The sequence below is a fragment of the Lethenteron reissneri genome, chromosome 36 (assembly GCF_015708825.2).
Source record: "Lethenteron reissneri isolate LAM-NWPU_2019-01 chromosome 36, ASM1570882v1, whole genome shotgun sequence".
Taxonomy (NCBI): Eukaryota; Metazoa; Chordata; class Hyperoartia; order Petromyzontiformes; family Petromyzontidae; genus Lethenteron; species Lethenteron reissneri.
The window spans coordinates 12,476,164-12,488,723 of NC_083814.1; the positions used below are offsets into that span (position 1 = coordinate 12,476,164).

At 55.1% G+C, this 12,560-nt stretch overlaps 1 protein-coding gene across 4 annotated transcripts in view; it reads left to right on the plus strand.

The window, feature by feature from the left end:
* The window catches only part of LOC133351173 (rho guanine nucleotide exchange factor 16-like), a 32,386-nt gene that overhangs the window by 12,394 nt on the left and 7,432 nt on the right, over positions 1–12,560 (plus strand). For all 4 annotated transcript variants that reach the window (XM_061566181.1, XM_061566180.1, XM_061566182.1 and 1 more), the window contains 6 exons: positions 1,487–1,647; positions 3,145–3,294; positions 4,584–4,713; positions 6,135–6,209; positions 9,158–9,247; positions 12,150–12,298. In XM_061566181.1, the coding sequence (XP_061422165.1) occupies positions 1,487–1,647; positions 3,145–3,294; positions 4,584–4,713; positions 6,135–6,209; positions 9,158–9,247; positions 12,150–12,298 (755 nt within the window). The remainder of the gene's footprint in view (positions 1–1,486; positions 1,648–3,144; positions 3,295–4,583; positions 4,714–6,134; positions 6,210–9,157; positions 9,248–12,149; positions 12,299–12,560) is intronic.

Consider the following 12,560-nt stretch of genomic DNA (forward strand, 5'->3'; position numbering starts at 1 on the left):
CCATTTTTACCGGGTAAAAAGGTAAAGGTGTCGACATGCCAAGGGGTAAGGTAAAGGGTACAGGGTAAAGGTAGTTCAGAAGAATTACCCGGTAGGGTAAAGGTAGCGCGAAGTATTACCCGGTAAACACGGTACCTTGTTGACCGCTAAAAACTCCGTGGCGTAGTTCGTGGTCTCCATTAAATAAGTAATATTAAAAAAAAATGTTTTAAACACGCTTTTATGAAATGTATTAGTAATTGCAGAACTCCACGACTCCAGGAAGTGGCCCCGAAGCTTGCCATAACGTAAGGGGCCGTGGCCAATTACAGCCAACGTCAGTTGAGCGTGGACATTTAGACTCAAGCCGAAACATAACATAGAAAAAAGAATGTGACTTTTTTATGATATCATATAGTATTGTCATCAATATGACATAAGTATACCAAGTTTGCTGTCGATACGACATTGGGAAGTGGGTTACAATTGAGTTACAAGATTTGAGGATACGACAACGACAACAACGACAACAACAAGCATGTAATTTGGAGTCATCGAGAGTATTCTATATGAATAAAGCGCTCTACCTCCAGCATTTGACGTTATACACCTTGTTCATGTGTAGTACCCCAGTAATTACCCTATAATCGGGTAATTTGTATAGGGTAAGGGTAAAAGGTAGGGTAAAGGTAGGCTCGTTGCTTTTGACCTGTTACCTTACCTTGCTAAAGGGTAAAATATAGGGTAGAGTGATTGTATTGTGGTAAGATAAAAGGTAGGGTAAAGGTAGGCTCGTTGTTTTTACCTTTTACCTTACCTTGCCGAGGCCTACGCAGCGAAGCGCTAACCACTGCGCTACGCTACCGCTCTCTCCACACACACGCGCACACACACGCGCATACACACGTGGTGCCAGGGTGGAGCGTTACGGTGAGGGTCGGGATTAGTTGCATTGGTGAGGGGTTTGTTTTCGGGTTGAACCGGTCCTGGGCCTCCTCTTCGGTCGACTCAGCTTTCAAATGAGCAGCTGGTGCGGTGTGCAGTAAACATCGGCGGCACGGGGGAGACAAAGGCGGCCGGGCGTGAGCCACTCCACGCTCTCGTGTGCCGTGACGGCCTTCATTAGTGCTACTCCCTTGCGGTACTTAAAAAAAACTTTCTTAACTATTTTTTTTATTTACCAGGTAAGGCCCACTGAGCTAAAAAGCTAAAAGTTATTTTACAGAAGCGACCTGGCCACAAATGAAAGGTCAACGAAGTGGCTTATCACGTGGTAATGTATAGCAGTAGCCAAATACTCTGAACGCATTTTGATTCTAAATGTGGAGGGAAAATTCAGAAGATTACAAAGAGAAAAATCCACGCGGCCATGGGGAGATACCCACACTCCAAATATACAGCAGGCGTCGGGGTCGGGATCGAACCGACGACCTGCTGTACACCAGGTGGTGTGTTGAGGCTACACGGGGGATGTTTGTCTCTGTGTGCGTGCGTGGGCACGCGGCAGGCGATGTTCGAGATCATCACGTCAGAGCACTCGTACCTGCACAGCCTGGAAGTGCTGATCCGCGTGTTCCTGGAGTCGGCCGACCTCCGCATCACGATGAGCAAGACGGAGCAGCACCACCTCTTCTCTAACATCACCGACGTGCGCGACGCCAGCCGCCGGTACGCCACTGCCACTACCGCCACTGCCACTACCGCCACTACCGCCACCACCGCCACAACCGCCACAACCGCCACCACCAGCACCGCCACCTTCGGTCACGATGGATGCGTCGCGAGGCCGCGTTCTGTGCAGAACCGCATCTCTGGCGAGCGATCGCCGGCCCCCGCGCACCCAGTCACGCACGCACTCACCCACACACCTACTCACGCACCCACCCACGCACGCCCGCACGCACCCACCCACCCATGCATGCACCCACCCACGCACCCATCCACGCATGCACGCACGCACGCACCCACTCACGCACCCACCCACCCACGCACGCACTCACTCACGCACCCATCCACCCACCTATGCACGCAACCACCCACCCACCCACGCACTCACCCACGCACCCACCCATGCAGGCTCCCAGCCACGCAGGCACCCACCCATGTACTCTGGCTTCCCCGCGCACAATCCAGAAGGGCAAAGTTCTCCGTGGGGGCCTCGTGTGGACACGGCCACCTGCCAGCGGTGACAATGGTCTCTTTGTCGCGCACCGGCGCCGTTTTGCAAAACCGGCGCCGTTGATATTGAAAGAGCGAAGGAAAGTTGCCCAAATATTTATTTTATTTTAAACGCAGCTGCTTGAGCGCAGGCCCCAAAAGCCCGACGTGTCGGGCGGCCGTCAACAAATAGAACTGGGCAAGGTTATTGCAGTGAGGGCTTGGGGTGAGAGAGACGACGGCGATGATGATGATGATGGCAGGAGCGAATTCCAAAGTGAAGTGGTGCCAGGAAGGAAGTGATTTGGCCTTCAGTGCGGTGAGTGGGTGAGTGTTGTGACCTGCAGTCTGGTGAGGGATGTGGGGAGGAGAGAGCAGCAGCTGGATTAAGGAGAGGGGGTGGAGGGCTTGAGAAGTGAAGCTCCTGTAGCCCCTCCGCCGGTGTGATGGTGCCGGAGTCTGGGATTGGCCGCGCCACTCCAGCTGGTGATGACGCGCCCTGGGCTCGAGTCGAGACGTGGGTGGGCGGTTCTTGAGCGTGTCAGGTGGCCCCGTGAGGTTCTTGAGCGTGTCACGTGGCCCTGTCAGGTTCTTGAGCGTGTCACGTGGCCCCGTGAGGTTCTTGAGTGTGTCACGTCACTCCATCAGGTTCTTGAGCGTGTCACGTCGCTCCATCAGGTTCTTGAGTGTGTCACGTGGCCCCGTGAGGTTCTTGAGTGTGTCACGTCACTCCATCAGGTTCTTGAGCGTGTCACGTCGCTCCATCAGGTTCTTGAGTGTGTCACGTGACCCCGTGAGGTTCTTGAGCGTGTCAGGTGGCCCCGTGAGGTTCTTGAGCGTGTCACGTGACCCCGTGAGGTTCTTGAGTGTGTCACGTGACCCCGTGAGGTTCTTGAGTGTGTCACGTGACCCCGTGAGGTTCTTGAGCGTGTCAGGTGGCCCCGTGAGGTTCTTGAGCGTGTCACGTGACCCCGTCAGGGTCTTGAGCATGTCACGTGACCCCGTCAGGTTCTTCACGGACCTGGAGGCGAGGCACCAGGAGAACGTGCTCGTCCACAGCGTGAGTGACATCGTCGAGCGGCATGCCAAGAAGTTCGACGCCTACGTCAAGTACTGCACCAACGAGGTGTACCAGCAGCGCACGCTCGCCAGCCTGCTGTGAGTGCGGTTGCCCACAAATCACGCTCACACACGCAGACAAAGATCCCCCGCGTAGCCTCGAGCAGACTGTCGGGCAAAGTGCTCGGAGCGTGCAACTGTTATGGCCTGGGACGGCACGCCTACCAGGGAGTGGCTTGGCCAGAACCGTGCCCGGCCGTCTTTGTCTTCCCAGTGCTGATGTTTGCACACTCCGCAGGACCGGTTCAGATATTCCTTACTGATGTTGGCCGTGAGCGGGGAATCGGGATTATTAGGTGAAATCTCACACTTTTATATTTGAAGAAAAGTTTTGCTGGCTGAAGGGAGGGAGGGACTGATAGATGTGCAAGGCTGCTCGTTTGACTTACACGCCGTACTGGGTGGAGGCACAGTGATGACGCTCGCATGCCTCACAGCAAGGAGGCCCTGGGTTCGATTCCCTACTTGGGTGCCTTTCGGTGTGGAGTTTGTGTATTCTCTCCCCAGTTCTGGGTTTCCTCCGGGGCTTTCCCGTTTCCTCCCATGGATAAAAAAAATGAACCCCATAACACGCACACACACACGTGCTTGGTGTCGGCCAAGCATTGCTTCACAAAGGCACCGGCAAACCACTCGATGGGGATCGCGCACAGCAGCAGCAGCAGCAGCAGCAGCAGCAGCAGCAGCAGCAGCAGCAGCAGCAGCAGCAGCAGCAGCAGCAGCAGCAGCAGCAGCAGCAGCAGCAGCAGCAGCAGCAGCAGCAGCAGCAGCAGCAGCAGCAGCAGCAGCAGCAGCAGCAGCAGCAGCAGCAGCAGCAGCAGCAGCAGCAGCAGCAGCAGCAGCAGCAGCAGCAGCAGCAGCAGCAGCAGCAGCAGCAGCAGCAGCAGCAGCAGCAGCAGCAGCAGCAGCAGCAGCAGCAGCAGCAGCAGCAGCAGCAGCAGCAGCAGCAGCAGCAGCTCTCCTAAGAAACCTGAGCAGGAGCCCTCCCGATAGACGAGTCTTGAGACTCGGCGAGACTTCCCTGGGTAAACAAGCATGGCAATAACAACAACAACAACAACCATGGTAATAGGAACAACAAGCATGGCAATAACAACAACAACCATGGTAATAGGAACAACAAGCATGGCAATAACAACAACAACCATGGTAATAGGAACAACAAGCATGGCAATAACAACAACAACCATAACAACAACAACAAGCATGGTAACAACAACAAATAGGCCACTGGACATCTGTAAAAAAGAGCTTCATAGCTCATCGGATTGCTGCAGCATAAATACATATTGTGATTCTGAAACGGGTGTGGCGGTGGCTGCGCACAGGGCCAAGAACACGACCTTCAAGGAGACCCTGGGCAGGCTGGAGGCCCAGCCGGACTGCGGAGGCCTCAGCATGACCTCCTTCCTCATCCTGCCCATGCAGCGCGTCACGAGGCTGCCTCTCATCATGGACGTGAGTTCTCCCTCGACCCGGCTCGCTTCGTGTGTTTGAAAGACTTTCAGTAAACTAAGCGGTTCGTAAATTAATTTTGGGTGAGCTCACGGAATGATCCGGCCAATTTTGATTTTCTTTTGCGGTGAAGCCCTCCGCCACCCGACTCAGTCACAAAAAACTAATTAAACAAATCAAGCGTACGACCAACCCGAAAACCGATCACGAATCCTAATGATAATTTGCAGCGAAGGCCCACTACGTGTTGAAGCGAACGTCAAACAAACGTCAAGGGCTAACCAGGGCGGGTAGCGGTGCCACCTGCTGTCGCCTGTCGTCCATGCTGGTGCGGGTCTCGCTGCGCGTGTCTCAGAGGGATAGCGCCGGCTTGGGAAGGCCTTAGCGCAGCAGTGGATAGATCGTGGCTGCTCTCCACGTAGGCCGCGTGTTGCCCGTGTTCAGGGCCACGGTGTTGCTGACGACCGCGTGGGCATCTCCGTGCTGTGTACAGACAGAACACACTCCAAGAGGGGGCTCGGCCCCCCCAGCCCCCCCCCACCCCTCCCCGACCCCCCTCCCTCCCCGCCAGCCACTCAAGGTGGAAAGTTTATGATATTTACAACTTAGCAATGCAGTAAACGTTCTTGGAAATACAGTACCATGTGGTATCTGGCGAGCGTGGTGGGGAGTGCTGTGGTGAGCGTGGTGGTGAGCGTGCGACTCTCACCATAAAGTGACCTGGTGTATGAACAAACTCACCCCTGCCATATAAGAGTAGAATTTCCACCATCGGCGAAGGGTTGGATCACCCTGCGTAATGTCCTTCGTCGGGTTCCTAAAAAAGTGGCTTTTGCAAAACTTATTTCACGTCTTGACTTTGGATTGTATTTTTTACGTGGACAATAATAATAACCTCTATTTAAGGAAGCGCCTTTCGTATCGAAATATCTGAAAGCGCTGCACGCAAAAACATTTATTTGTTTACTCCACTCACATGTATAGATACAATCTTAGCGAAATAGGAAGCTGATAATAACAATATCAATGACTACCACACGTGACATAAAATTGAGAATAAACGGTGATCCAATCAGACAACAGGAAAAAGGCAATGCATGAACATTAGTTTTCAAATCTTAAGCAAAAGAATGGCTTCGCCCCCGCGGTCTCCCTCTGTGATCCATCAAACAAATCACTGCAGATGCCGGTGTATGGCAGCCAAGAGCAGTTGAAGCGAACGTTGTCGCAAGAGCTCACACGTTTGGCGCAATGCTCCTTCACTGACCGTGCGTGACGAATTAATAAAAAAATGGCCGGACATACGGAGGAGTTTTAACGCACGGCGTTAAGCCGAAACCCACGGCCTCCGCCGCGGGCCGGTGAGCGAGCCGCCTCACCCGGCACCGCCAGGATCACCGCCCCTGCCGCTCGTCCCTTTGCAGACGATTTGCCAGAAGACCAACAAGTTCTCCATCGAGAGCGAGCGGGTCAAGCGGGCACTCAAGGCCGTGAGCAAGGTGAGTCCGGGGCCCGCCCTCCCACCCTTAACGGATGGCGAGATGTTAACTGCCTCGCCTGGTATGCAGGAGGTCGTGGATTCGATCCCGACCCCGACGCCTGCTGCTGTATATTTGGAGTTGCGTGTCTCTCTCCTCGTGGTCGCATGGATTTTTTTCCGGGTCCTCCGGTTTTCCCCTCCACGTTTAGAATCAACATCACCATGCATTTAGAGTATTTGGCAGCTATAAAATTCTACACAATGAGCCACTTCATTGAGCTATCATCTGTGGCGAGGTCGCTTCTGAAAAAGAGCTCTACAGCTCAGTGGGCCTTACGTGGTAAAATAAAATAAAAATAGTTTAGTTTATAGTTTTTAGTTTAGTAACTAGGGACGAACCTCTTTACTGGGCCAATATTAGACTGGACCTGGGCAATTCCTAGGCCGGCAGAGCGAGGTTTTGCAGTGGCCATGGAAACCGGCCTTTGGTGAGCACACGCGGTGCAGTGAATGACTCCGCTGTTACATTCCAGAGCATTTACAAAGTGTGGGATGTTTTGCACACGACACCCGTACCTCGCTTGTGTTTGTGTGAAGGCAAGTGTCGTGGCGAGCGCACTGTGCTTCGAACCCAGCAAACCGAGTTCGATTCCCGCTCACGGCTAACATCAATGACGATTATCTTCAACCGGCCCTGGGCCTCCCCGAGGTCGACTCATTCTCAAATGAGTACCCGGCACGCTGTGTGAACATCATCACGGTGGGGAGGCTACTTAGATGTATACTGCACCCGACACAGCCTAGGGGACCCCCTGGTGGCAGCTGCCCCAGCGATGAACTCTGCCTACAACGCTGACCTGCAAACCACCGAGGTGAATAGCAACGGAGCGATGCGACCCGGCGGGCATGGGCGGGGCTCTCCCTAGGGGCACGGCGAACGAATCGGGGCGACTGCCCCGGGCCCCGCGCTTTGGGGGGTGGCTGCGCTGCAACGTCACGGTGTCAGATGATGTCAGCTACTTCCTTTGTAGATTGAAGGGGTCAGGTGGCGGTGGCTCACACCGTGGGGTTTGGGAGTTTGCATGGCCCTGAGTATTGGTGGCGGTCAAGCGGTGAGGGGAGGGGATTGACTGTAACTAGACTTTGACAACACCTGCGGCCCCTCCCTGCCCCGTCCAACTTAATTCGTGTAGACTGCACCCGGCACATAACAAATGTCTCGGGTCGCAGTTTGCTGCTTCTTGCGTTCAGGTTGTTGTTCTTCCCCCGCACCTCCGATTAGCACGGTTGGTGACGTGCAGTGCGAGAGAAGTGGAACACATATACATTACATACAATCTGTCCCTGGTGATGCCGGCTGAAAGAGGAGAGGTAAGGTAGCAGCCACCACTCGGCGTGGGTCCAGAGTGCCACTGGTGTCAGGTGGAAGGTAAACTCATTCAGCTCTTTACAGCCACTGTCCTTGCGGATTTCAATGGCTATTCACAATCGCAAGGGCAAACAAAGACAAAGGTCCCCTTATAGCCTCAACAGACTGTTGGAGCAAGTGCGGTGAGCGAGTAGCACAGATGAAGGCCGGCACGGCACACGAGAGGGGTGGGTGGCCAGCGCCACGCCCGGCCGCCTTTGTCTCCCGATTGGCGATGTTTATACACCATGCCGGATAATCGTTTTGAGGCTGAGTCGACCCTGGGGGAGGCCTAAGACCGGTTCAGATAATCGCCACTGGTGTTGGCCGTGAGTGGGAATAGAACTCGGGCCGCCGGGTTCGTAGCGCAGCGTCGCGCTAACTGCTACACTACGCATACACACACAGGTACACACACACACAGGTACACACACACAGGTATACACACACACAGGAACACACACACAGGTACACACACAGGTACACACACACACAAGTACACACACACACAGGTACATGATTCACAACAACAGGATATTTGTCCAGTGGGTTAGACAAAGTAAACACGTTCTCAACATTCTCGATTCCTCTTTGACTGTTTCGTATCATCCCATAGCCAAACCACCCACTCACTCACCTACTCATTTTCTAACTCACCTACTCACTCATCCACTCACCTACTCACTCACTGACTCACCTACTCACTCACCCACCCACTCACCCACTCACTCACCCACTCACCTACTCACTCATCCACTCACCTACTCACTCACCCGCTCACCACACTGCAGGTCACAACGCGTTTTCCGCTGCTTTGCCGCTTGCACCGCTCCGCTTTAGAATTCCCAACAACAACCTTGCTCCATTCAAGGTCCCCATTGACGCTTCTCTATGACACTTATTCAGCGGTGCTCCTCTTGCTGGCCGCTTGGTGTTTTTGGGGCCTTTGCACAGCAACCGTGAGTTAAAATGAAATGAAAATATTGTCTGGCAGTCAGATGCTTACTGTGGTAATGCGCTTTACGATAATAATATTAATACTGTAATAATACAACTTACATTTGTATTGTGCTGCTAATGTAACTAAGCGACTTAAGGGCACGTTTTTGTTTTGTTTAGCCCTAGGGGACCCTCCCGTGGCAGCTGCCCCTGTGTGGCACGGGACAATTGCAGCACCACCGCTGGACCGCTGGTCTGCTCGGTGGCCAGTAGGGGGGCAGCTGGGTAATATTTTTATTATTTTATTTGACCAGGTAAGGCCCACTGAGCTACTTAGCTCTCTTTCAGAAGCGACTGTGGCCATCACAAAAGACAGCTCAACGAAGCGGCTTATCATCATCACGTGGACATTTATTAGCAGTAGCCAAATACTCCAAACGCGTGATGTTGATTTCTAAATGTGGAGGGTAAAACCGGAGGACCCGGAGAAAAATCCACGCGACCGGGGGAGAAAGAGACACAAATATAAAGCAGGCGTCAGGGTCGGGATGGAATCCACGACCTCCTAGCGACGTGGTTAACATCACCCCCCCCCCCTCCCCCCACTGTGCGTGTTGCAGCTCGTCAAGGAGTGTAACGACGGCGCCAGGAAGATGGAGAGGACGGAGGAGATGTTTACTCTCCAGAAGCAGCTCGAGTTCCGAATCAAGGTGAGGGCCCCCCCCCTGTCCCCCGCCGTGACCCCCGCCATGACCCCGCCGTGGCCCCGCCATCACCCCGCCATGACCCCCGCCGTGACCCCGCCGTGACCCCGCCGTGACCCCCACCGTGACCCCGCCATGACCCCCGCCGTGACCCCGCCGTGACCCCGCCGTGACCCCCACCGTGACCCCCGCCGTGACCCCCGCCATGACCCCACCGTGACCCCTGCTGTGACCCCACCGTGACCCCGCCGTGACCCTCGCCGTGACCCCGGGCCCGCACCCAAAACAAAAGACCTCCCCCCACCGTTGATTCCTCTCACTTTCTACGCCGGCGTCCACGGTCCTCATCCGCACGTCGCCGCTGGCCGGAGCGCTCCGATTCAAAATAATTCTCCCCGCCTGCTGCCCCCCCCTGTCAATTTTAAGTCACAATTTTGAGTTGGGTAACTTCGCACGTGAAGGGCTCACAGGTGACGTCATCACATCTATCTCCTCTATTTAAGGAATGAAACAGGAGGATTTATCCGCAAATCTGACTGCTCGCCTGATGATGCCGTTGTAATTACTGGCAAAACGTCACGATACTTACTAATTGGTGGTGGCGGGTTTAAGGACACATTTATATTTACGCGATCTAACCAAAAAAAAATCCCTCTATTATGTATGATATTGGTCACGAAAGCCTGCCACGTATTCAACTGCTTGGCAACTCTTTACGGCACGTACACATCAGCAACGTTTACGATTCCGCAATCTCTCAAAGGATGGCACGTGAGGGTCCACTGCTATGCCCCGCAAAGTAATTGTGTCATTTAATTTAACATCACCGGAGGGTTTTAAAAAAACTAAAAATAAAATCTGGCAAAGCTCGTTTCCATTTGTGTTGTTAAATGTCAAGGGACGCTTGCCTCCAGCGGCACCATCCACTGGCGTGGCAGTTGCATGACGTCGCCTCCTGTCCACCCAGTGCCATGTAAATATTGTCCGTGTGGCAGCAGCGACGCGGTGTCCAGGAGCTCGATGGCAATGTCGAGGTCTGCTGCAGCTGGCCACGCGCGAGAGGGCTCCAGCAGAGAGAGAAAGACACACAGGGAGAGAGACACAGAGAGAGAGAGACAGGGAGAGACACAGGGAGAGAGACACAGGGAGAGACAGGGAGAGACAGGGAGAGAGAGACAGGAAGAGAGATAGACAGGGAAGAGTTTTCGCAGCGCTTCCACTCATCCGCTGAAATTAGCGCCGACCACGGCGGTCTGCCACCGCGTCCCCAATCGCACCCTTGCGGCTCGCGCCGATCATTCTCCGTCGACGAAGGAGATGCGTGACGACGTCGCGCTGTTGATGTCACACCACCCGGTGTCTTGTGTGTGTATTGAACTTCTTTTGCACCGTACACAGCCAACCGTGTTAAAGCGGAGTTCTCTGAGGAGGAGGAATGCTATAAAGCCAGGAGGTGCGATGCTTGGCGATGATGATGAAAGATGATGGCGACGATGCTGATTGACAGGTGGCGTTGCCAGCGAGGTGTCGCCCTGGAGTTGACAAACCAGCCGGACGGCTCGTCGCTCGCTGGCTCATGGGCGCGTCTTGGATATTGATGTCAGCACGACGGAGAGCGGCAGCGGGCTAGGGTGTCGCTGACTCGTGCGTTACGCAAGCCGGCGGAGGGCTCCAGTGTTGGGGAGGGAGGGAGGGGGTGGGTGTTACTGTTAATGATAATTATCGTGACACCACAGCAGCTGCTGCTGCTGTTGTTTTTGTGCAGCAGCTGCTGCTGTTGTTGTTGTTGTTGTCGTTAGCCGGGGCAGTGGTGGCACGGCTGTGACCCAGCGCTGTTGTTGTCGTTAGCCGGGGCAGTGGTGGCACGGCTGTGACCCAGCGCTGTTGCGCAGGCAGCGGCGAGGGTTGGTGGATCGCCGCACAGATTGCGTGAAACTGCCTCTTGCCGTGGGCCGTCGAGAAGGTGCCGTGAACCCCGTTGGTTCGCCAGGAGAAGGCGGTACGGCAGGCGGACTCAACGCCGTCTGTTTGGGGATTAGCCCCGAGGGGACGGCGAATCGAGGCGACCGCCCCGGGCCCCCGCGATTTGGAGGGGGGGGGGGGGGGGTGGCGGCCGCGCTTCCACGTCACCGCGTCACATGTGGGACTTGCGGTTTCGTTTGAAGGCGTTGGGGGCGGGGCCACACAGTGCGATCTTGAGAACTGTTTTTAGCACGGTTGGCGACGTACGGTGCGAAAGAAGTTCAACGTACATAGACTTTTCCCTGGGCCCCACATCCCTCTACGGACGGCCCTGTCTGTGGGTTCACCTTCCACGGCCATCTCTTGGCGATGTTCTGCTGACACAACAAGGGGAGGGTTCCATTGGGATGGAGTTTTCTCCCCGTGATGACTTCTCACCCCGGACTCCGCACACCCAGCGACGGGCAAAACGGCGGCGCGCACCTGCGGGGCGGAGGTGACGCGATTTCTCCTCATCCAAAACGGCACCTCGCAAATCCCCGCCGGCAATTAGTGCGACAATGATGCAACAAACGCACAATGGCACCTTGCCCCCCCCCCCCCCAGGGCCGGATTTACACGCGAGCCTGCCCCTGGGGGCCACCAGAGCAGAAGACCACAAACCGACACCCCCCCCTCCCCATCCTCCCTCCCTCCCTGCGAGGGATTAAAATCTTGTGCTGCTTCTTCTTCGTACGGCTTATGCCGAGTGACGGCTACAATCTGACGCGGCAGGGACTGACGGCCGACGTTTTGAATGATGAAATGCCGCTTGTAACGAATGGCTCGCGGTGTTACTGTCATCATTACGATTCACGATTATCATTATTTTTACATGAATAAACAAAATCCATTCCTTCCTCCCACCCCCCCGCATCTCCACCCCCTCCCCCCCCTCCCCCCACAGCCGTTCCCGCTGGTGTCAGCGTCGCGCTGGCTGGTGAAGCGCGGAGAGCTCACGTCACTCGGAGGGGACGGGGGGCTGTTCACGCGTCGCAAGCACAGCCTCACGCTGCTGCTCTTCAACGACGTCCTCATCGTGACGCGCAAGCGCGGGTTGGTCCTCGCGCAGCACACAAAGCTCCCCCGCGTAGCCTTCGCTGCGCCGCTGGGGCAAGTGCCGGCGGCGAGTGGCCAGCGCCACGACCCGGCCGCTTTTATCTCCCCGGTGCTGCTGTTTTACACATCGCACCACGGACTCATTTTAAGGCCGAGTCGACCTAAGGCAGGGGCAGGGAACCTTTTCATGACAAGGCCCATTTGGATATTTATGACATCATTCGCGGGCCAGACAAAATTATCAACTTAAAAATTAGCT